General features: G+C 36.9%; 1 protein-coding gene across 1 annotated transcript; it reads right to left on the bottom strand.

The window, feature by feature from the left end:
- Positions 1-7,164: 7,164 nt before the first annotated feature.
- Positions 7,165-10,582, bottom strand: LOC148909562 (scavenger receptor cysteine-rich domain superfamily protein-like). The gene is made up of 6 exons (XM_089034183.1): positions 10,303-10,582; positions 10,079-10,135; positions 9,342-9,479; positions 8,738-8,920; positions 7,561-7,626; positions 7,165-7,439 (listed from the first exon to the last, which is right to left on the bottom strand). The coding sequence occupies exons 1-6, from the start codon at positions 10,580-10,582 to the stop codon at positions 7,165-7,167; spliced, it is 999 nt and encodes a 332-aa protein (XP_088890309.1).
- Positions 10,583-25,322: the final 14,740 nt, after the last annotated feature.

Raw genomic sequence — 25,322 nt, forward strand, 5'->3', positions numbered from 1 at the left:
TCGATTCACCTTTTCTTTAGAAAAATTGCTTGATATCATGATGCACACAAGAACAAATGCACACGACACCAGCATCCCTTGTGTGACCATTGCACGACCAGTGAACGCTTCCCCATCCATTGTGAGAACAGCTTCCAAGTGATGCCTCTGAGCCTGAACATCCCATGCCGTTTAGCCATATCTTACCCGTCCCTCGTCCATTCCACGAAGGGCCTACAGTTTTCGTAAAACCAAGTTGTCTGCATGCAACCTTGGCATCGGGCGTACCCCAGTAATCATCACACACTTCTGTGATACACTTCTACGAGACATATATAGATTAACCTTTTTTACCCGTCTTTTTACAACGACTTATTTATATTTCTTATACTCTATTTACGCCAAAACGTGTTTCGTTAAACTAGGTTTTTCTAAATTCTACAATATGCAAACATTTAATTAATTAAATTTAATTTGATTTAATGTCAATGGAATAAAACTGAACTGAAACTAAATCTAGAACTTATGTTTAACAAAATGGACGGTTAGGAAGAGTTTGTAAAAGGTTGCATTGAAATTTTTTTTTTAATTTTCTAAACCCGTGCAGTTAAACCACTTTAACAAACTCTTTAATAATTCATGAAGGAAACACATTAGAAATCATGACCATGAAGGAAGATATATATCTGATATAGATTTGTTTTCATTTGCATAAACTTTAACTTGGATATTCTCTTCCAAACTTGGTTCATTTCGTAAAGAATTCGGTAATACGAAATAATACGATAATACAATACGAAAACATACATCATGAGTTTTTTAAACCGTTTATTAAACTCGCAGATCGTGTTTTATCGGGTCGTTTATTAAACAGTACTTAAATCATGTTTTTACACTTGATGTGAACGGGGCATTATATCAAATACTACATAAAGGAAATATCGTTTTCTCAAAATCTATTCTAAAATTCTAAAACACAAAACTGAAGAAACAAAAATGTAAAAGCATTTCTTCAGATTACGCGGTGTGAAGCATTTCTATTAAACAACTCAAAAATCTATGAAATCTATATAAAACCACGGCATTTGATAGGCAGCCAATGTTGCCCACTATTTACCTTGAAGATGACTGCCGACTGAAAGGAGAAAATAAGCGACTGTGACAACACCAGCATCATTATCATTGTGATTGCAACTACCAACGTTTCCCCATCCATTGAGCCTGAACATCCTATGCCGTCCAGCCATATCTTGCCAGTCCCTCGTCCATCCCGCGAAGGTCCTACAGTTTTGGTAAAGCCAAGTTGACGGCATGCAACCTTGGCGTCATTCATATGCCAGCCATATTCACATACTGTTCCCCATTGACCCTGGTGATAAACCACTTTTGATCCCTAGAATTATTCAATATCATATACCACAATCCTCTCGTGATGAAAGCCCAAGGATGTGCAATGATCAGTTCCACTATTCTACAAGACCGAAAAGCTATTTCCCTGAAAAGTTATCGTTGCTCTCTCTCCAAGATTAAAGGTCGAAGGCGTTGAGTTGCGTTACAGTTATTATTGCACCAAGAGGGAACGCTTCCCCATCCATTGTGAGTACAGCTTCCAAGAGAGGACTCTGAGCCTGAACATTGCATATAGTACAGCCATACTTTGCCCGTCCCTCGTCCATACCACGAAGGTCCAATTGTTTTGGTGAAACCAAGTTGACGGCATGCAACCTTGGCATCATCCATGCCCCAGCTACCATCACACACTGTTCCCCATTGACCCTGGTGAAATACCTTCACAAAACGAATGTGGATAACAATATTTTCGTTATTCTACTTCATTTGATATTCTTAAACCTGTTTAGTTTGAAGAGTATTAGATGACATAAATAAATTAAGAAAAAAGAAGACGTGTATGGGTCTCAGTCATAGCATCATATTGGTGAGTATTGCAGCTAGAGACAACGTTTCCCCATGCGTTGTGAGAACAGCTTCCTAGTGATGCTTCTGAACCTGTACATCTCATGTTTCTCAGCCATACTTTACCCGTACCTCGTCCTTCCCACGAAAATCCCACTGCTTTAGAAAAATCCATTTGCTGGCATGTAACCTTGCTTCTTCCATGTACCAACCATCACGACAGACCGTTCCCCATTGACTCTGGTGAAACACCTCCATATATGGAAAATCCTATTTTATTTCTTTTCAGATTATTTATACTTATTTTAGATGGAAGAGTGTAAATTGAAATTCAAAAGAGAAGAGAATTTAGACCGCTGTCCGGTTGGTTCATTTGGTAAGAGCGTCAGTCTGTTGTGCGGGAGGTCACGATTCCAGCTTCATCCGGACCAACACTCAGGGTCTTAAAAAAAGTAAAGACAAGGTGCTGCATTTATAATTACATATGCAAATGGAGAGTCTTCACAATAAACCCAGTGAAATAAAGTTTTCATTTTTTTAATAATCGATGAAATGGATGTAAAAGTTATAGTTATTGAGATATTCTGTCCATTGTTGAAAAACAGTAAAATATAAGCAGAAGAGAAGACCCGAAAGTATGGGCCACTCAGATGGGAACCTTAAAATGCGATGTCCGGATTACACAACAATATATCATCATGGATGTTCTTGGTGAATATTCCAGAGCCGTGCCAAAGTCAGTACAGAATCTGGTGGTAGGAAGAAGCATTGTGGTACTAAAGCAGGGAAACAAAAGTCAACGCTGTCAAAAAAAAAAAACATGGAATATATAACAGTTGTTTTATGAATCCTTTTAATCTATAGTCGAGTGTAAAGTTCAGAATCACTCTTTTTCCCCACAGTGTTGAGAATAGTTAACTTCCATACTTTTATTCGTTTTGTTTGTTTCTTACGATTTCCTTGACCCCATGATTTACCAGAAATTAATGATTAAACATAGCAATGAAACTTGATCTAGCCTTATGCAATAAAAGACACTCGGTTAATTCTTCATGAAACGACATGCACGTGCTTACGAGCCAAAGACAATTTTGTCATAAAAGACTGACTTAGATGCGTGATTCGCCACCAGATGTAAGTACAATTAATTCTAAACATATATACTGTTTAAGTGTAAAATATTTCCCCACAAATGTAGGCTAATTTAGGAATTATTGTTACATTTTAGCGAACCTTGTACTAGCTTGTACCAGTTTTATAATTGATCCACGAATTAAACTCGAAACAGATACGTGAACATTTGCCAACTAGCTCTAACAAGCGTATCGTATGGTGGTGAAATAGACATTTTCCCGATATCTCTAACACACAGTTCACCTTTTATCATAACTGTTAGTACAAACATACTTACAGCCAAACATTCAGATACACGAAAAAAAAAAAAAGAATAAATAACTAGGGTACAAACAGTGGCATCGTGTTGCTTACTGCAAATAAGGTTGCAAGTTAAGACCTCCCCATCTGAGGTTAGAGCAACTCTGAAGTGCAGAAGTGAGCCTTGTTCGTAAAGAAAACCCCCGGCTACAGCAGTGTTCACTGTCAAGCAATGACATGCATTAGATACCAATGTAAGAACAGGACAGGACAGCAGCATCAATTTACAATACATTGAGAGCACAGCTCTGAAGTGAAGACTCTGAGCATTGGCAATAGAGCTAAGGTCCTGCTGCAGCAGTATCCACTGTCAAGCATTGAGATTTGGTACCAATGCAATAACAAATGACAGAACACCAGCATCATATTGGTGAGTATTGCAGTAAGAGTCAACGTTTCCCCATCCAGCATGAGGACAGCTGCCAAGTGACGACTCTGAACCTGTACATGCCATGTAATTCACCCATACTTTACCCGTACCTCGTCCTTCCCACGAAAATCCTACAGCTTTAGTGAAACCTATTTGGCGACATGCAACCTTTGCTTCTTCCATATACCAGCCATTATGACACACTGTACCCCATTGACCCTGGTGATACACCTCCACAAGACTCTTACGGGAAAAACTGCTTTATTATGAGAAAAACTGCTCAATAGTTTAATTAGCAGTGTAGAACACATTTTAAATTAGTTTTGTAACGGTAAGGTTTTTAAATGCCTTCTGTAAATATAAAATACCACACTTGTTATTTTTGAACCTTACGCTCGGCTAAAAGATTAAACTTTTCAATTTTCCAAAGACCAAAAATATTCATAAACTATTATCTTAGGCAATCCTGTCCACTGAACCAATTTTTTCTGGCTTATTTGAAAAAGTAATTATTAAAAGCGAAACTTAACATGCAACCTAAGAAATAATAAGTGTACTAGTGTACTAGATATACATACTATATACTAATCTACTATTAGTTATTACTTAAGGTGCTGGTCTTACGAAAATATTAATGACGCAAAAAATAGGTTATAATGTTCGCCAATAAACAATAATTGGTTCGAAAAAGAAACTTTTCCCGTCTGAATTCTACTCCCGAAAATTGTTTAAAGCTCGTCCGCTATTTTTATGAGCAGCGATTTTGTCGTTGCATTTTAATATATGTGTGACGTCATACGCGCAACTGGCTTCTTTTATATCCACACTGACTCTACAGCATTCTCTGTAAGCAGGCATGACTTGGTTTAAGGCTTATTTTTAAATCAAAAATATTCGAAATTTGTTTGCAATTACACATTGTGAAAGCCGCGAATTTTGAAGGGTTGCGCGTATGACGTCACCTCCTTCGAATCACTAAAAGTTGCTAGGAACGCAATGGATTAATGGCTCACTCAAACGGCCAAACTTTACTGCCTAATACAGCATCTTCCCAGTCTTGTATCGAAAAAGAATTTGGACAGTAAGCTATATTACATAGCTAGTTTTATATGGTACAATTTCCAGGGACAGCGTCATTTTCGTAAGACTATAGAACTTTAATAGATACTATTATACTCCAAACATATCTACAGAAAACGTTTCATCTTAATAAACGAATTTCCGGTTTAGGTAAATTATTAACCGTTACGACGGCAAGATTAAGCGTTCGTTAAGTCTGATTAAGTTGCAAAGTCAATTAAAGCCTGTTCAGTCACATATAAGCCTAAATTCGAGAGACTTGGTGGTGTTCATGTTTGTTTAATCAAATAAGAATGATGAAAAATATATTCCAACTGCACTTGTTTGCTATGGGTTGGTTTGATCCAAGTTGTATCTTGATCTCACCGATCTTCACAGTTTTCAGTTGATTAATTTTGCAGTGATTAAAGTTAGTTAGTTCATATTTCATAGCATGTCTGCTAGTAATACGGCATTTGCCATTATACAACACCAGCATCCCTTGTGTGACCATTGCAGTAAGATTGAACGTTTCCCCATCCATTGTGAGAACAGCTTCCAAGTGAGACCTCTGTGCCTGTACATCGCATGCCGTTTAGCCATATCTTGCCTGTCCCTCGTCCCCAATACGAAGGTCCTACAGCTTTAGTAAGACCAAGTTGACTGCATGCAACCTTGGCATCAGGCATACCCCAGCCATGATGACATACTGTTCCCCACTGACCCTGGTGATACACCTCTTCGAACGCTAGACGTATCCAACACCATATATCACAATCCTCTCGTAATGAAATACGACCTCATCCCAAGGATTTATAATGGTCAGTTCCACTATTGTACAAGATGGAAAAGCTATTTCCCTGAAAAGTTATCATTCCTCCCCTTCCATGGTTAAAGATTGAAGGCGTTGCACAAAATTTATAGTCGCTAACATTTGAAGATAATGAAAGACTACGTTAGTTTGCGACCTTCTGTGGAAAGAGTGTAAGACAGCACTCTGGGACAAGAATAAGTAAGAAAAGGGTAATAGGCATCACGCCGTATATATCTATATAGTTGCTGCACATATTTCATTGGCATGTTACATTGCTGAAACAGCTTACCCTTAGTAGAGCATAGGACGCTGATGGAAAAAACTCGACGGATCAGCAAAGGGATCAGTAGTGCTATTAGGCTGTAAAGGATGTTTTCATTATAAGAAATGCAATACGCAGGATTTACCTTCTTTGTTGTTTGTGTTTCAGAAAAATATTCTAGTGAAGAACAATGTGACGGCGAATAATTTAAAAAGATTGCTTGACACACGACACCAGCATCATCATTGTGACTATTGCACCACGAGGCAACACTTCCCCATCCATTATGAGGACAGCTTCCAAGTGAGGACTCTGAACCTGAACATCCCATGCTGTACAACCATATCTTACCCGTCCCGCGTCCATTGTACGAAACTCCTACAGTTTTGGTAAAACCAAGTTGACGGCAGGCAACCTTGGCATCACTCATGTCCCAGTAATTTTCACACACCGTTCCCCATTGGCCCTGGTGATATACCTCCACGAGACAAATGTGGGTAACACTATTTTACTTTTAGATATTCTCAAACTTCTTTAGTTTGAAGAGTAATAAGTAACATAAATAAAGTTGAATAATGTTCAAAAGAAAAAATGCACCAGAAGCAACTTACATTGGCATATAAATCTAATTTACGAAATAGAAACAAATATCAGGAGGATCGACTGCTGCATCGAAAAGACAAGCCATCCATCGAATAATACCTCTCCATCATTTTTGTCATAGAATTTGACAATTATCATTTACTCGGCAAGACTACCTATTACTTTCCCTAGTTATAAAGGAATCTATTCAAAATTTTGAAACCCAACATACTTTCAAGGCGGACTCAAACAGACTCAAGTCCACCTAGATCGAATAGTGATAAGCTCATCATCTACTCCGCTGAAATCGAGTTTCTCGCCACTGATTTGTTTTCAACTGCGTATCCACAACGAACTCTATTAATAATATAAAACAGCACAAGACAGCGTGGCATCTGAAATCATTCGTAAATCACGATTACATACTGATCGAGCGATCGCGATGCTGGTCGGGGGACGACCAGGAAAACGTAATTGCGGCGCACAAGTAAAAACATTTAGTAGACGTACTTTGAGTGGGAAGAAAAGACGTGTATGGATCACATTGCTTTACCACTTAGGGCAGCGTGTTAAATTAAAATAGTAAAAGTCTAGATCTATCATCATGTGGTAGAACCGGAACCAAGCACTTTCAACGTGAAGCAGCCAGAAGGAACGCTTCCCCTTCTATTATGAATACAGCTTCCAAGTGAAGAATCTGAGCCTGTACACTGCATGTTCCACAACCATATCTTACCCGTACCTCGTCCATTATGCGACCTTGGCGCGGCCAGCATCAGCATAATTGTGATCGCAGTAAGATGCAACACTTCCCCATACATTGTGAGAACAGCTTCCAAGTGAGGCCTCTGTGCCTGAACATCCCATGCCATTTAGCCATATCTTACCCGTCCCGCGTCCATTGTACGTACGTCCTACAGTTTTGGTAAAACCAAGTTGTCCACATGCAACCTTGGCATCGGGCATATCCCAGCCACCATAACACACGGTTCCCCATTGACCTTGGTGATACACCTCCAAGATACCTAGCAGTATCACAGCCAAAAGTAAGTAAGTAAGATGCAACACTTCCCCATCCATTGTGAGAACAGCTTCCAAGTGAGGCCTCTGAGCCTGAACACCCCATCTTCCATAGCCATATCTTACCCGTCCCTCGTCCATTCCTCGAAGGTCCTACAGTTTTGGTAAAACCAAGTTGGTGACATCTAAAATCTAAAATTTTTGTCATAATTTTTAATAGATTATCATATAAATTAGGGTTATATTAGTAGTGTATATATTTATTTACCTTTTTATCAGGTGAGGAGCCATCTTGTGGATACTCTGATAATAAACTATCAGTAATTATCGTTATTATTATTATTACTATTACTTAGGAACATAAAAGACATAGACTTGGATTTTGAGACTGCAAATGCAGCAACTAGCTAAATACTTAAAATATACATAAATAAATGCTTGCCATAATTATTTTTATTTTTATTTTTTACATATATTATTAGGATTAATTTTGACTAAATATATTTTATGGTTATACATTAGTAGGTATATTTTTATTATAGTATATTTTATTATAGTTTTTCTTTTTCTCTTTTTTAATATTATTATAAATAGATATATTTTAATTAATATCATTGTTACTGAGTAATGTTTTTCTACAACGCAATTATTATTATTATTGTTTAAAAATATTACTATTATTATTATTATTATTATTATTATCATCATCATCATAATAACCAATCAGAATCGAGGATTTTTGATGGTCACGTCATTAAATATATAATTATTGATGAAATAAAATTCTGATTCTATAATTTTCTCTTTTTGATGCCATTCCTGAGAATTCTTGCCAATGGTGTTATTTTCACAAGTGAAGCCGGATATCATATAATATATTCACAAGTGAAGATATCACTCTTTAGTAATAGAGAAATATAGACTAATTCATCGATGATTATATATTTAAATAATTTTTTTTGTAAGCAGAGAACTGTTTCATTCATAAGACAGACGTCGATACTAAAAAGGGCTATCCTCGTCGTTAATCAAATGCTATGAGCCAATCGCGCGCAGTAATTCTGAGCCGACAATACCATGTTACATTGACAGCTCTCTTCCGATCAAACTTATAGGAGGATCGCGATACTAAAATACCGTAAAGCATGAGCCACTGATATTAATATAAAGCAATTACCTCAGAGAACAATCTCCAACAAGTAACACCTTTATTTTTCTCATTAGGATGCATAGTTTATGTGTTTTGGAGTTGTCATTAAAACCGAAACTAAGACACCTGCATCAACAATGTGATCGCAGTTACCAACATTCCCCCATGCCCAGTGAGAACAGCTTCCAAGTGTGACTTCAAAGCCTGAACATCCCATGCCGGTCAGCCATATCTTACCCGTCCCTCGTCCACGGTACAAAGCTCCTACAGTTTTCGTAAAACCAAGTTGACGACATGCAACCTTGGCATCTGGCATATCCCAGCTACCATGACATACTGTTCCCCATTGAAATCACAAAGAATATAACTTGTTAAGCATAAAAATTGTGACACTGTGTAACATAGATTCTGCTTGTATTCTCACAGCACTTAGCATTCATCATGTCAAATTTTGTAATATCTATGATTGTTTGTACAAGTAAGATTGCTTATTGTCTTTTGATAGGACAGAACAAAAAAAATACTGATATTAATATAAAGCAGTTACCTGAGAGAACAATCTCCAACGAGTAACATCTTTATTTTTCTCATGACGATGATAGTTTATGTGTTTTGCAGCTGTCATTAAAAACGAATCTCACGACACCAGCATCAACTGTGTGATCGCAGAAACCAACATTTCCCCATGCCCAGTGAGAACAGCTTCCAAGTGCGACTTCAGAGCCTGAACATCCAATGCCGGTCAGCCATATCTTACCCGTCCCTCGTCCATTCAGCGAAGGTCCTACAGTTTTGGTAAAACCAAGCTGACGACATGCAACCTTGGCATCTGGCATATCCCAGCTACTATGACATATTGTTCCCCATTGACTCTGGTGATACACCTCCATGATACCTAGTAGCACGAATTATAAAATATCTATAAATAGACCCAATGATAATATTGTAAAGCAAAATTAATCAAACCTAGGGAAAAAGCTTTTAGCTATAAATTTGCATTCTCCGTCGTTTTCAATAGCTCTTACCAGCCTAGGCAAAGAAAGCAACATCTCTTGCTAGTTTAAAAAACCTAATGAAAGATTTTTGTCTTCGTTTACAGTCATAATAGAGAGGTTTTAGAAACAATTATTTCACATATTTGGAATTATCATAGATTTATTTTTTAATCATATACGGTTTGCTTCCCCCAAGTTTAAAATATTGTTTTCCGGAATACGTCACTTTAGATTCTCTAATATGAAAAACATTTGTCTAATATGAAGAATATTTAAAAAAATACAAGCATGTAGTTTTCAAAGTAAAGTAGTACTATCACTTGGGTAGTGCTACTGAAACACTATTGTATAATGTTCTAATTTGCACCACGACGACAGCACACGACACCTGCATCAACAGTGTGATCGCAAGAGGAAACTTGTCCCCATCCATTGTGGCTACAGCTTCCAAGTGAGGTTTCTGAGCCTGTACACTGCATGAGCCACAGCTATATCTTACCCGTACCTCGTACATAGTGCGAAGCTCCTACAGCTTTGGAAAAACCAAGTAGCGCACCTAGACCCAACGTTTTTAGTACGATTATTTAAATATGAAGTCAGCCATTTTAGTACGTTACCGTTTATACCAAAACGGAGGGAAAGTCGAGATAACAATTTGATATGATCAACAGTGTCAAAGGCCGCCGATAAATCTAACAATAGCAATGTAATGACCAACTTTACGAGAACACACAACACCAACATCGTCGCCGTGACTGCACCAAGCACCATTACCATACCCACTACTAGTACAGCTCCCAAGTGAGGACTCTGAGCCCGTACATTGCATGTTGTACAGCCATACTTTCCCCGTCCCACGTCCATACCACCAATATCCTACAGCTTTGGAATAACCGAGTTGTCGACAGGCAACCTTGGCATCCCTCATATCAATGGCATCGGAACCACCAAAACACACTGTTCCCCATTGACCATTGTGGTAGACTAAAATAGTGATTAACATCTTTACAGTTCCTTCAGGCTCGTAAATAGCACAACATGTCAGACACAATCCTAAGGGTTTGGGTGGAAGTGGCTAATTCAGACCATAGTTACTATTGAATATAAGAGAGGTTTTGGCCAGACGTTTTTTGTCAATTTAGCAATGCCAACAATATTTATAGCCCCAAAGAAATGGCTTAAATCTAATTAAAATTTTCTGAAAACTTTGAATGCAGATACTGATGTATCAGTTTCAGAAAATGAGAAAATAGACCCTTTTCGAATATGGCGCGTGCTCCTGAGCGGTGACGTCAAACGAGGATAGATCCTGGAATGTCCCAGATGTTGCGATTGAGAAGCCATTGTTTTGACTTCTCCTGCTGTTCAGCTGTCGTTCTTAATTGCTAAAAAGGTTGTTTTACCATGGAAGAGACAGATAGTAAGACGGCTAAACTGAAGAGGAAGTTTAATAGGAACTGTGCTGTTCCAAAGTATAAGAGTTGACGGCCGAGTTGTGTCCTATCACTACAAAAGAAGTGGCTTATGAAGATCAAGAGGACAGAAAAAAAAGAATTTTTTTTGACATACTTAAATATTTTCATGTATGAATATGACTTTGGCGCATTATCTAGTGATGTGGTCCATCATTAGAAGGGAGCTGAGATTGGCTTGATATACTAATATCACTCTCTGGCCTACTTTCTTGGCCGCACTTTCTACACGTAGATTTTTAGCTTTCTGGTGTAACAGAGTCCGGGATCTGGGTCAACAATCGGGAGGATTTGCCCACTGCCTTCAATCAGGCGAACCCTAGAATATAAGTATGCCAAGATAAATTAGGTATAATATGCTCTACAAGGGTAAAAAAAAGTTTCACTTCCGAGAGTCAATGCAACCACGGGTTGTGTTTACAACCTAGATAAGTATACTTACTTGACAACCAACTCTGCTCTCGTTTTATTTGATTTTACTTTCAACCCGCGCCACTAAAGCAAGAATTGGAGTTCTGTTTTCTTTGCATTTTCAACTGGCTTTTGCAAATTTTCTCCAGGTATCACAGATGCTTCAAGCTTAATTCAAACAAACATCACAAAAATTGGAATTTTAATAAGCTCGATCGATAGAAAAAAATCCCTGCAATGCTTCCACAACTCAACAAAAAGCTGTCATTTAAGGTGACTGCATACTTTTGGAAATTGATTTAAACTTTTTTTTAAACTTCGATTTTCCGAATTGAAATTTAATGCTGATTCCTAATCTGGAAAGAAAAATAGGGTGTCCCGAGCTCGTTTTCGAGATAATCAGCATTTAATGGAAGCCTATTTGAAAAAGGTCTTTTGGGGCTCATATTAAAAAAATAGGTTACAAGTACACATGTAACATTTGACATTGTAACGTTATCAACTGTTGAGCATATTTCATGAAATCACCGATGGGGCCCAATTTACATTTAATTAAACAGACATGGAGCATGTGTGATGTTCGTTTACCATGTTAGCCTCCAAAACCCGTTATTTCAGTTTGAAAAAAACTGTATCCATAATGTACATAACAAGAGTATTCGATTAATACTCCGAATTGCCAACTTGAATCAGCTTCGCCATCATTTTCAAATTCATCACCTTTGAACAGATGTGAAGCAAACTTACAAATGGTTATTTAGTATCTTTTCAACTTAATTAGGTATTTAGTATGTGTAAATTCAAATACAACTTTCAAGACTTATTTGTAATAAGGTTTAGAGCACATTTTTCGCATTGACTTCTAATCAACGTTTCAATTTATATAACAAAACAGGAAAAAAGGACCAGCATCACTATAACCGTGACTGCAGCTACCAACATTTCCCCATCCATTGTGAGAACAGCTTCCAAGTGATGCCTCTGAGCCTGAACATCCCATGCCGTTAAGCCATATCTTACCCGTCCCTCGTCCACGCCACGAAGCTCCTACAGTTTTGGTAAAACCAAGTTGACGGCATGCAACCTTGGCATCATCCATGCCCCAGCTACCAACACACACTGTTCCCCATTGACCCTGATGATACACTTCTACGAGACGTACATGGACTAACCTTTTTTAACCGTCTCATTACAACAATGTATTTATAATTCTTATACTCCATGCACGCCAAAACGTGTTTAGTTTAAATAGGTTTTTCTAAATTCTATAATATGACAGCATTTAATTTCGATGGAAAGAAACTGCAAATTGGTAAACTACCTCTATGAAACCTATAAGTATCCACTAACAAACAACACATAGCATTATACTCCAAAAGAACATTATAAATGAAGTAAAAGCATCATATTGGTGAGTATTGCAAGCAGAGTAAACATTTCCCCATCCATTGTGAGTGCAGCTTCCAAGTGAGGCTTCTGAGCCTGAACATCCCATATTGTACAGCCATATCTTACCCGTCCCTCGTCCAAGGTACGAAGCCCCTATAGCTTTGGTAAAACCAAGCTGACGACAAGCAACCTTAGCATCTGGCAAATTCCAGTCACCAGTACACACTGTTCCCCATTGACCCTGGTGATACACCTCCACGAAGCCTATATGGACGACACTAGTTTAGTTCTTCTAGTTCGACTTTTCAGACGTTTAAACTCAATAGAAAGTTGAAGAGTATTAAATTAAGTTCAAAAAGTGAAGTGTTTCCCAAAGCAACTTTTTTTTCTATAAATCTAAATTATTAAACAACAGGAAAACGACAAATTTAAAATCATCGCCTGAATATATATTGTAAGATATTACTTCCGCTCTCAAGAGAGATTACTGAGAGTGGCTATTCATCCACTGCAATTCCAATCGGAATGATACGATACAATGATACGTTGATAAAATCCCTCCCCACTAACGGCTTCTTACTGGAGCACAACATTCCATTCCAATTGTTTGCGGTTAACCAATCAGGAGACAGGCCCCTGGTCGACCGCTTTCTTGATTTACCGCCAAATATAATACCTAAATAGTCTTGTAACCATCATGTGCACAGTTTGATGCTATTTTTAGCTTGGATATATTTTGAGCGAAGAACCTGACTGGTTGATTTCTTGAAGGTAGGCTTCTTGTCTTGCAGTAAACAGTAAATGTCATGTTTAATGCGCTCGAAGGTGCGCCCTCTAGCCCCTCTTATAACTATCAGTGCTCCTTTTTACGGGTATTTAAAGCTAATTAAAGCTACACAGAACAGAGAGAAGTCGAAACAGACGTGGAGTTCCTGAGGATTGAACTTTTTTGAGCTACGCCTGCTCCTGTGTTTTTTGTCGTGAACGTAGCGAAATTGCGCTTTTCGTGTCCTAAAACGAGGCAATAAAGGGAAGTATGATTATCGGGCGGGTAGGGTAACGAGTTAAAAATAGCATCAATTATTCTAAAAATAGCATCAAACTTTGCACATGATGAGGCACGGGGATTCCTTTTCTTTGTTCATTTTCTCTTGGCCACTGACTTATATTTTAAAACTGTTTTATCATCTAAAACAATGAATGAAATAATGAATGAAACTCCCAAGAAGATGATAGATGGCGGCGAAAAGTGTTTACTACGTTCGGCAGCTGTTTTACAAGAAAAACAAAATATTTGTTTTTGGAAAACGTTCTCTTGATATTCCTTGTCTAATCAAAGCTGCGACCGTCGATGTGAATAAGTATTCTGAAAGCGAGGATTTGTTCGTTTGCAAAAATACCTGCTACAAACGGCTTTTAAAGTTCAAAGGATTGGATAATTATCAGAGGATTAAGGACAAAATAAGTGAATAATTTGTTAGTAAACAGGTGATGACCAAGAGATTGTTACGGTCAGAAGAGAAACGACAAGAAACGACACAAAATTCGCGTAAGCCGTGTTTATCACACCTCTCTTCTACCAGTTAAATGACAAGTTGCAAAGCCTCTAAATCACTTCAGTTCTTAGACAATACAAACCCTACTGCTTTTACTTCTTTCACTGACTCTGTTCCAGTTGTTTAGCAGTCTTCATTTTTTCCTGACTCACGATTTTACTTTAATTGGCCAAGCGTTTCTCAACTGCATGCACATAATGACAAGGCAAATCCTTGTGACGGGTTGGTTTTTAATGCAAATTCAAATTTAAAGATATCTCTCTTGTCTCGAATAAATTTAAGAATAGCGTCCTTTTGCTGGTCATTAAACGCAGCCATTTTGAATTTCGTAGCAACTTGTGAGAACGCTTCTTCATAGGACGCCATTTTGTTTATGTATTTGGGCGAGCTTCAGTTCTCGTTTTGAGGAATAGAAGCGTGATTGGCTAAGCCGGTGGAATATGGAATGTTGAGCTCCAGTAAGCAGCCGTTAGAGGGGAGGGATTTTAGACCGACATTAAGAACGGCTTCAAAGGAGACTAAAGCTACAAAGCGGGAGGAAGAAATTTTAAATTAATATTCTGAATATAAAAAAAGAACTCTGACGTGCCGAGATTATACCGAATACTCTTCAATAAAGAAATCACATTTGCTTTTGATGGGCAGGCTATCTTAATAATATTGGTGCTTATACTCTACCGAACCAAAGTGTTCTCATAATGGCTGACAGGCGCACCAAAACGAGGTTACCCAGTCATCTTGCAAGGCTGAGAAAGGTGGATAGCTTAGCCTGCGTAGCGGCCCAAATGGGGAAGGGAGGGAAAGGGGTGGGGGCCTGTGGAGGAGAGGAAGAGGCGGGAAATGGGGAGGAGAGAGGGAAGGGAGGGAGGGCCTGCAATGATCCAATTGTTTAAGCGTATTCCGCCCCCATGTTTTCGGATTACGTCATTTGTCGAGATGAGCCAATAAAAAGCCGCGAACATATGTGCGGTTTGACCTCCGGTTCTTGTCAAAATTGAAAACCAACTATGGCGAAGAAAAGCTATGTTGTCGAAGGAAAATACGATTCCTTCCAACCTTGGAGCCCCAGAAAATCCAAAATCTAACGAGGGCGAAAACCATTAGTTAATAATCCAAATCATAGTTGTCGTCTATGCAAAAAGAATTTATTAACGACGTACGGAAATTATTAAAGGAATAGCTACGATTCCAACTTGAAATTATTCAAACCTTCTTCACGTAAGGATGACTTTGGTTTAATTATTGCTGAAAGTTGGAAAGAAACAGGGATCATTGTCAACAGCACTCCCGATCTTTCAAGGGTCGTATGCAAACCATGCCGATATTCCCATGGAAGTTAATTCCAATATTTGATAATTTTTGGGCTTGTATGCCATGCCGTTCACCTATATCTTATACCCGTGCCTCTTCTTGCTAACCACAACACACTCTTCCCCACTTACAGTTGTAGAAGTTTGAAATGCTTTAGATGATCAAAGACAAAACGAGACACCAGCATCATACTTGTGAGTATTGCAGCCAGATGTAACACTTCCCCATCCATTGTGAGTACAGCTGCCAAGATCGGATTCTGAACCAGTACACCCCATGTAATTCAGCCAAACTTTACCCGTCCCTCGTCCATTGTACGAAGCTCCCACAGCTTTTGTGAAACCGAGTTGTCGACATGCCACCTTAGCGTCCTCCATATACCAGCCATCAGTACACACTGTTCCCCATTGACCCTGGTGATACACCTAATCATTTTAGATTGAAGAGTATTTGATAAAATCACGAGTAGAAGGACTGCTTAGAGCGATTGTGATGCAATGACTCTAATGAAATACTGAGCAAGATCTGGATAAATTATGTTGAGGTTGTGATTGGTTAAGTCGGGTGGATTGCATTCTACGAATAACTTACAGCTTCATACATATAAGAGCAGGGTATTTGTTTTTTGATGGGTAGGCTATCTAAATTTCAATTTATTTGTTGCTAACACGGAGAAACTTGGAGTTTCCAAACAATAGTAAGCATTGAGAAAAGTTTTATAACATGCATTTTGCATAATAACTAGACACACACGACACCAGCATCATATGTGTGGCGATTGCAGTAAGAGTTCACATTTCCCCATCCATTGTGAGAACAACTTCCAAGTGAGGCCTCTGAGCCTGAACATACCATGCCGTACAACCATACTTTACCCGTCCCTCGTCCACGCCACGAAGCTCCTACATATTTGGTAAAACCAAGTTGGCGACATGCAACCTTAGCACCATTCATGCCCAAACTACCACAAACGGTTCCCCATTGATCCACAGATTGATTTTTAAAAATTTGCCGGAAACTGCGCTAAGACATCGCCAGAAGACTATATAAAGTACAAGCAACGACTGCAGCAATTAGTGAAGCAAATTATTAAGGTTTTCATCAAAATTCCTATATATTTCCATACACACCTATAGATTCCAATATGACTACGCTATCAAGTGAGGACACTAAGCCTGAACAATGGATGTTCCACAGCCATGTCTTACCAGTTCCTCGTCCACTGCACAAAAATCCTACAGCTTCACATACATATCTCAGATAGAATGACAATGTAACCCATTTATCCAACCAGCCACCCTCACACACTGTTCCCCACTGACCCTGATACCTCTTTCAGGCATGACAGTAATAAAAATACCGAAACGCATGATATACTGAAACAATTATATGGACAAAGTAAAAGAAACAAGCATCATATATGTGACGATTACAGAAAGAGTCAACATTTCCCCATCCATTGTGAGAACAGCTTCCAAGTGAAGCCTCTGACCCTGAGCATTGCATGTTGTGCAGCCATACTTTACCCGTTCCTCGTCCGTCGTGCGAAAATCCTACAGCTCTAGTAAAACCAAGTTGGCGACATGCAACCTTAGCATCTGTCATATCCCAGTTAGTATGACACACTTCAACAGACGGAGTAACGTACTATAAATTAACGATAATATATTAACATGCACTTTACCAGCGCTTATGAAGAATATTTCTACATATCATTGCTTTTAAAAGCACTTGGAAACTTACTTGCTCCGTATATATATTTCATTTGCTTTTTATCATATTATAAGATATTTGACGCCTGCACTTTTATCAAGACCTGAGCATATTACATCCTATTTTGCACTATATAAATGTAACTCTATTTTTTTATTAACAGTGAATAAGTTTTAATGTTTTGTATGTATCGCCTGATAAAATTGTCTTAAGATAAACTTAAAGGTGATGATATTCCCTTTTCATCAAGTGAAAATAGTATGTGTATATAATTAGATTTATATTATGTATATATAGATTTTAAAAGATTTTTTAGGTTTTAATCTAGTTAACTGTTTTTAAGTAAGTTAGGAATCCCTTCTTAGTGGGAAACTGCTATATATTTTTGACACATAAATAAAGTTTATTATTATTATTATTTATTATAAATATGTTTTGTTTTGTTATTTTTTTTTAGTATTAGTACTCTTGCATTGTACATAATTTTTTAGTGATCGTAATATTTAGTAAAATGACAACCAAAGCATGCTGGCTTTTCGTCATCACTTTCAAACTTTAGTTTATAAAATAATTCATTTTTTAAATTGAAAAAATTAAATCAAAATTATTATTAAAATTGACATTTTAATCATTCATGTTACAGAATTGTTGAACATTTGTTTATTTGGAACTTTACTCGGTTTATTTGCAAAATTGTTTCTAACTTGAGACATTAATAATTCATGAAGGAAACAATATAAATCATAACCATCTGACATAGATTCGTCTTCATTTGCATAAATTTTAACTTGGATTTTCTCTATCAAACTTGGTTCATTACGTGAAGAATTCGGTACAATACGAGAAGATACATCAGGATTTTTCTAAGCCGTTTAAAAAGTTCGCAAATCTTGTTTTATCGTGTCTAAAACCACTCGGCTACGCCTCGTGTTTAATATCCGATAAAACACTCTTGCTCGTTTGTTAAACAGTACATTTAGATCCCAGCCGAATGCGAGGATCTATATCTCTGATACAAAACGACCACCAATTTTCATAATTACTTCTAAAACTCAGTGTTCTATACGTTCCAGGTGGATAGGCAAGAGTTCTCTAAACGTTCCAGTTCCAGTTTGGTGACCAAGAGTTTTCTATGGGTGGGTTTCCACTAGGACATTTTTAGGTGTTTGTTTACATAACAGCTTATACTAGAATAAATGTGCAGCTTGTTTCCATTATGTAATTTGAGGTGATTTTAAACTAGATAGATCACATTACCATAGAGCGCGAAAAGAAGAAGAAGCGCTTGTGTTACAACACTGCTTTTAACATTTGCTTTATTCTTGAGAAAGCGAAATCGATTTCTTCGCAATCTGAGGTTAGCTGCTTTGCAAAGAAGAAGAAGACGTAAATTATCAATTCTTCTGACGAAGAAGGAGTAAAATCATTGCTTCTATTGCCGTTGTCCATATTAAAAAAAAAAACAACAACAACAAGAGAAACGTGCCCACAATACCACAGAGATAGTTAGGATAGACCAAGAGACAGAGCCCAAGTTCTTCCCTCTGGTGCTTTTCAGGTTAGTCTAGATAAACATTTTGACAGCAAATTGTCAAATGGTGAGCTCTGATTGGTAAAGGCCGGCGGTAGTCCAACTTAAACCATCTTTTTAGGTCGCTTATCAAAGGCGTCATTTCCGGAATTGAAGCAATTAAACTCGGCTTTTTCTTGCGTGTAAAGAGTTGACTAATTAGCCTAGCTTAATTAGTTCGGAGTCGTTTCCACTGGTGTTTCCGGTATTTTTTCGTTAGACTAGTTTAAAATGTCCTAGTGGAAACGCACTGTGTTCCGGTTCAGTGAGCACTTCAGTATTCATCAGCACAATCAGCCCCGATTTGCCCTGGGTCCGAAATCAAAACCGCCCCCGGGCATTTTAGATTGTCGAGCTTCTTTATCGGGTTCCATCCATGCACGTGATGGATTTGAAGGACCTGATAGGTCTAAATGTTCATTAATTATTCATGTATTTTAGAATGGACATTAACGCTCACCTGTGTTGACAAAACAACGCATTTAGTAGTAGTCACTGGCCAGTTCGGACGCATTTTAGCCTGAGGTTTTCAGATGGATATTATTAATGAAATAAAGAATGGTTAAAGATATAAACATGGGTTAAACAAATAAGTCAGACATTTCCTGCTGGTTTTTAGGTTTGATATCATCCGATTAAAATATTGCCTAGATATTATTAATGAAATAAAGAATGGTTAAAGATATAAACATGGGTTAAACAAATAAGTCAGACATTTCCTGCTGGTTTTTAGGCTTGATATCATCCGATTAAAATATTGCCTAGATATTATTAATGAAATAAAGAATGGTTAAAGATATAAACATGGGTTAAACAAATAAGTCAGAGATTTCCAACCGGTTTTTTAGGCTTGATATCACTCGATTGAAATAGCGTCTGAGTATCATTAATGAAATAAAGAATGGTTAAAGATATAAACAAGGGTTAAAGAATAAGTCAGAGATTTCCAGCTGGTTATTATTAATGAGTCAGATATCACCCGATTGAAATATAGCCTGGTTAAAAATATAAACGAGGCTTAAACAAATGAAGCATATATTGATTATGACTGAAAATTTGAGAGATGAAATTATTATCGATGGAAAACAGAACTGCATGAAATCTGCTAAAGGTAGAGATTATTCATTTGTTAAGAATAATCATAGGAATAAGAAATATGTTAAAGCTATCAATGTCGATAAGGATGATGAAGAATCATTTTACGGTAGCATGTATGCAGTGCAACAGCATTTAGGGATAAATGTTGGAATCGTCAAGATGGTGTGTGAAGGATTAATAATTGTAAATCGGGCATTTCTAAAGTGGATAAACATAGATATAGATTCGAGTATATTGAAAAAGATCAATTACCAGAAAAATATAATAAGTCTGCCAACAAGCGTCCAAAAAAGAAGAATGCTAATAGTCAGAAATGATTTACATGTTTGACTATCATATGATAGTAAAGACAGCATAATATTTATACTGTGCTTATTAGGGACATTATAAATAGATAGTTATTACTTTAAACCATTTTTTGGGTTAGCGGAACATATACCAAGATAAACCAGCAACAACGACAGTAATAGCTGTTAGATTAATATCATGCGTTTGAGATGATTTCGTTGGTTTAATGAATGGTTTTTTATCATGTGTTATGGGTTTAACGATTTGCTTCTTATTAGGGGTTTCTGGTTTATTGGATTGGTGTGGTAATTTTATCTTGGACCCACCTGTGTCATGTTTCGGTTGTATCACTTTTTTAGTCTCATTATTAATATCATTAACCCCAAATGTCATTTCATTGGTAGCCCTACGTAATTGATTATTATATCCAACAACTGTGTTATTATTAATAACTAATTTTGAAGGTAACAACCAACAACCAGGAGATATAGCTAAATCGAGTTTCACCTTTGCTTCCTGAATCGAAAACTGAAATCGTTGTATACTTTTGGAAATATCCTTTTCTATTATAGAGTCTTCAAATAATTTTTTAAAAACATCCTGGGTTTCCTTACCTGAACCACTATTTTCAATTATAGAACTGCGTGTATTAACTTGGCTTCCGAGTATGCAGTAGACGAATGCCTCTATACTTTGATTCAAGCGTGATAACCCCGGTTTTGTTATTCCATAACCTTTGACAGGTATAAAGTAATTGTATTGTCCTCTATCTTTGTGGGTCGACGTATAATACGCGGTTAAACTATCCTTATACGGACTAACATAATGAAAATTAAATTGATCTTCTTCGGTTGATCTACCTTTAAATCTAAAATCTGGGTTTGATGAATCGATACCAAACTCATTGCATAAACTGGTTATAGCTCCTTTGTTGTATTTTGTACCATTCCATACAAATGTGTCATCCCACGGCAGCGGTACTTGCATATCATTGAGAACACGTCTTATTGTGAACAATACATGAAATCGAAAGAAGCAACCAATTTGAGTGTCTGGCTTCAACATGCTATGACTGATACCACATCCGCTTGTGGCAATCCAAACAGCGAAATTCAGTTGTTGTGACCAATATTTAAAATTCGGCTCTTCAATCCATACAGTGTAGTCACTAACATTTTGAACCGATGGGGGTGTTAATTCTAATATATTATTCATCCTAACTTCGAAGCTTTTAGATTGTGTTACAAATATTTTTAATGGTGTGAGAAAATCGTTGATCATCTCTGCTTTTTCATTTATATCAACCGCTGGTATCTTATACCTTCTGTTAGTTAGTAAAACCTCTTTAGGGAATTGTGTCATATATATATATCAAATAGATAAACTTTTATACGTTTATGTTATTGTCATATCTTAGCTTATACATATAACCACCAAACGGATCTCTGTTGAATGAAAGAGTTATTTCCTTTGATTTACGAGTTGGTCTACAAGCTCCTTTTTCAATTCCTCTCTCAACTTGTTCACATCCACATCGTTTTTTAAAAGATTTTCGTTTTTCTTCCGTCTGATACTCAATTTGAGTTTTTCGTATTTAGTGAGCTCAGTCATGATAAGTTCGAATTCTTTCTCATCTATATGATTGTTATGTAATGCTTTTGACACGAGATCATTTATACTATTTTCCTTCGATTTGATGAGTTGAATAGTCTTTTCATGTTTTGAGATCTTTTTAGTGAGTTTTTTCGTCATAACACCACAACCAGCTGAAACCAGTCCTAGAACACCCCCAACAGCACTAAGAGGAATACCAACGATAATGCCAGGACCTGTCAGACTTGTCCCAATCCCTGAAGCTGTTAGTATTCCACTAAGAGTTCCTGTAGTTACTGCGCTTCCATGGAGGAATGATCTAACGCGTACATACTTCTTCCTAACATGTTCATAATGCTTATGTTCAGCTCCTAGTTGAGATAGAACCATGTTGACTTTATGAAGTCGGAAGTTTTCCCCAGTTTGTTTGGGAATCTCTGGATAAAGCGTATCATAATCAGTCATTATATAATTATAATTACTATTTTATTTTTTATATGATTTCCAATACTAGATGCATTGGATATAAACCATCCTTGATTAATTGATTATTAGTGTCAGTAACCCATACTCTTATACTATTGATATAGCCATGATTAGCAGGTATGTATAACTGCTCTGGATTGTAGCTTATTGTATCATTGAGGCTTTTTGTATTGATATAAGCCAACACCTGGGAATATTTATTGCTACATATTACCTGTTTTGAATCAATAGCGCCACAATGTATATATATAGCAATTGGGGTTTTAGATATTTTTACTTCATTTCTCGATTTTGCTTTGAGATTAGTGTTGAGATTTAATAGCTTTGCTAATGAATCATTCAGTTTAATATCAACGCTTGGGATAAGATAGTTTCCCTCTATGCTAGCAGGTTTTTCACCAATAAACAACGCTTTATCAATTATACTCTTTACTTGAGGAACATTAGAGTAATTACCTTTCGGAATTCTTAATAGTACATTACCTTCTGAATCTGAGATGGTTCCTTCACTACTAAGATTCATCATCTTATTTACGAAATTACAAGATATTAGTGATATCTGCTTACTTTTTTGAATCGGGGTATCAAACCAAATAGTGTTATCAGCTACTGTTTTATCAATGTGTAATATTGTCATTTATATATAATATATACTCATTTTTTCTTTTTAAACCTTTCTATAATATACAAAACGACAGCTACTATAAGAAGCCATGAATTCTTAGCAAGGAAGCCAACGACCTCTCCAGCTGTTCTAAATATGAAACTAGCTATTGCTCCAACCATACCAGGTAGTATTTGAGCTAGTTTCTTACCAATAGTTTTCAAACCATTACCAACACCCTTAGCAACACTAGTTAAACCAGCTTTCAAACTATTAATTATAACACCGATGATGGTACCAACAGCTAGAGCTATGCCAGTGACAGTAAGACCATGGCGTTTTATTATCTGTTTTACGCGTTCTCTTAACGGTAATTTTTCCTCTATCGATTCTCTTTCATTTTGTATCTCTTGCCGCTCATTTACTAATTCACGTATTTTTGCTTCATGTTGAGCTTCTTCCTGTTTTAACTGTTCGTTCGAATCGGTTAACTTGTTAATCTCTTGTCTTAATTCATCACGTCTTTGTTGCAGGGCTTCTATCTGTGTTATCGTACCATCTATATGCTTCTGGGATTTATAATGTAACTCGAATATGGATGATGCATTACTCATTTCCTCTTCAGAAAGGTTGTTATCAACCAATCTATCATGATTATCATCCATAAATTGTTCTAGGTTGGATAACGTATCACTGTCAGCTTCTTTCTTATCGCTTATTTCAACCCGTTTATGATCTATCACCTTCACCTTAGCATATACGTGTTGTAGCTCTTGTTCATTTTCTTTTTTCTTTCCTGCAAGATTTTTTAGAAGGGTATTGGCAGAATCACCTAAATTGCTTTGTATCCTATTAGTCATTTTACCGAAGCTCTTTTCCGAGTAAGTCTCAAAACCCTTAGTTAGAACACCATACCATTTACCCTTATCAGAATCGAAGACCTCGACATAATTATCTTTACTAGTTCTTATGTCGAATCCATTCTCTCTTGTTATTTTATTATTTGGAAAGTAAATATCGAGATCTTTTTTCCCATTTTTATATATATCGATGTGCTCTCTACTCCAACCGAGTGTTTTTCTTAGCTGTTTGGGTATTTTCGCATCATCTGGAGATAGGACATTCCATTTTTTACCGCTAGGAGCTCTTACTTCAATTTCATTTCCATCTACGATTCGGAAGTTTTTAAACAAATTTTTATAATCACCATCATAATCGAACTCTGGATATCTTCTTAATATTTCATTGTACAACACTTTTGCATTTCTCTCATTTTCATCGAAATCCACAAGCTCCATATATTCAGGTAATTTAGTTTTTGGGTTACCCTTGTTAAACCTATCTCTCAAACCATCCCATGCATAACGAGCATACTTTCCAAACCGTGATTTTAATTGTTTATATAACCCTACGCCACTTGTATCTTTTTCATATTCCTCTTCATAATCTAAGAAATGCTCATCAAGCTCTGTATTAACATCATCCTTACCTTCTTGTGTTAGAGGATCGAAGTCAATTCCACCAGCTTCCATTTAGTATATAATAATGTACTAAATAGTTTTTTATACCTATTTACAAGAATTTTGATGCAAGATAAGTAACCCCAAGCATACCACCACCGATATATAACATTTCATATTTCTTTTGTTTATTACTTGGTTTGTAAAAGTCGCTAAACTTTGGTTCATCCTCAATATTAAATTTAGCTTCTGGGTGAGCTTTGCTATATAATTTGAAAGCCATATCTGTATTACCCATATATTCATCAGCATTTTTCTTATCGATATATTCCTTATTTAGCCAATCTTGATATGCTTGTCTCTTCTTTTGGTATTCACCCATTTGTTTCTGATATTCTTCGAGAGCCTTGTCATGCCTTATCTTTTCTTCATCAGTTTTCGATGAATCACTACCCAACGTCTTTGCCAGGTAAGATCCACCAATGAATGCGCTTGCGTTCAGTATAGCACCGGCCACCATAACAGCAATCGTTGCCATTTATATTATATATTATAATAATATATTTACTTTTTTATATCCAATTACAAATTTGTTGGTATAATCTTTTTAGTTTCGAGATAGTCCTTCAAATACATTGAACCAGCTAGGATTAATACCCATTTTCCATAGTTAGGCAAGGAGCTGGATGGATCATTAAGAAATGATTCTTTCACTACTTTCTTACTCAAATAACCAATACCAGCAGCAATTCCTACAGTTACGCTAGCATCCATGACAGTTTTAACCAATTT

This window comes from Actinia tenebrosa, unplaced genomic scaffold (assembly GCF_029948245.1).
Source record: "Actinia tenebrosa isolate PJP-AT-01 unplaced genomic scaffold, QUT_ActTen_1.0 PGA_scaffold2__45_contigs__length_23673736, whole genome shotgun sequence".
Lineage (NCBI taxonomy): Eukaryota > Metazoa > Cnidaria > Anthozoa > Actiniaria > Actiniidae > Actinia > Actinia tenebrosa.

Coding starts and splice junctions, on each gene's coding strand:
- LOC148909562 (XM_089034183.1), bottom strand. CDS start 10,582: ATGTTAATCACTATTTTAGTCTACCACAATGGTCAATGGGGAACAGTG. Junction 8,921..9,341: donor GCTGAATGGACGAGGGACGG/GTAAGATATGGC, acceptor AATGGGGAACAG/TATGTCATGGTAGCTGGGAT. Junction 7,440..7,560: donor GAGGAATGGACGAGGGACGG/GTAAGATATGGC, acceptor TGATACTGCTAG/GTATCTTGGAGGTGTATCAC.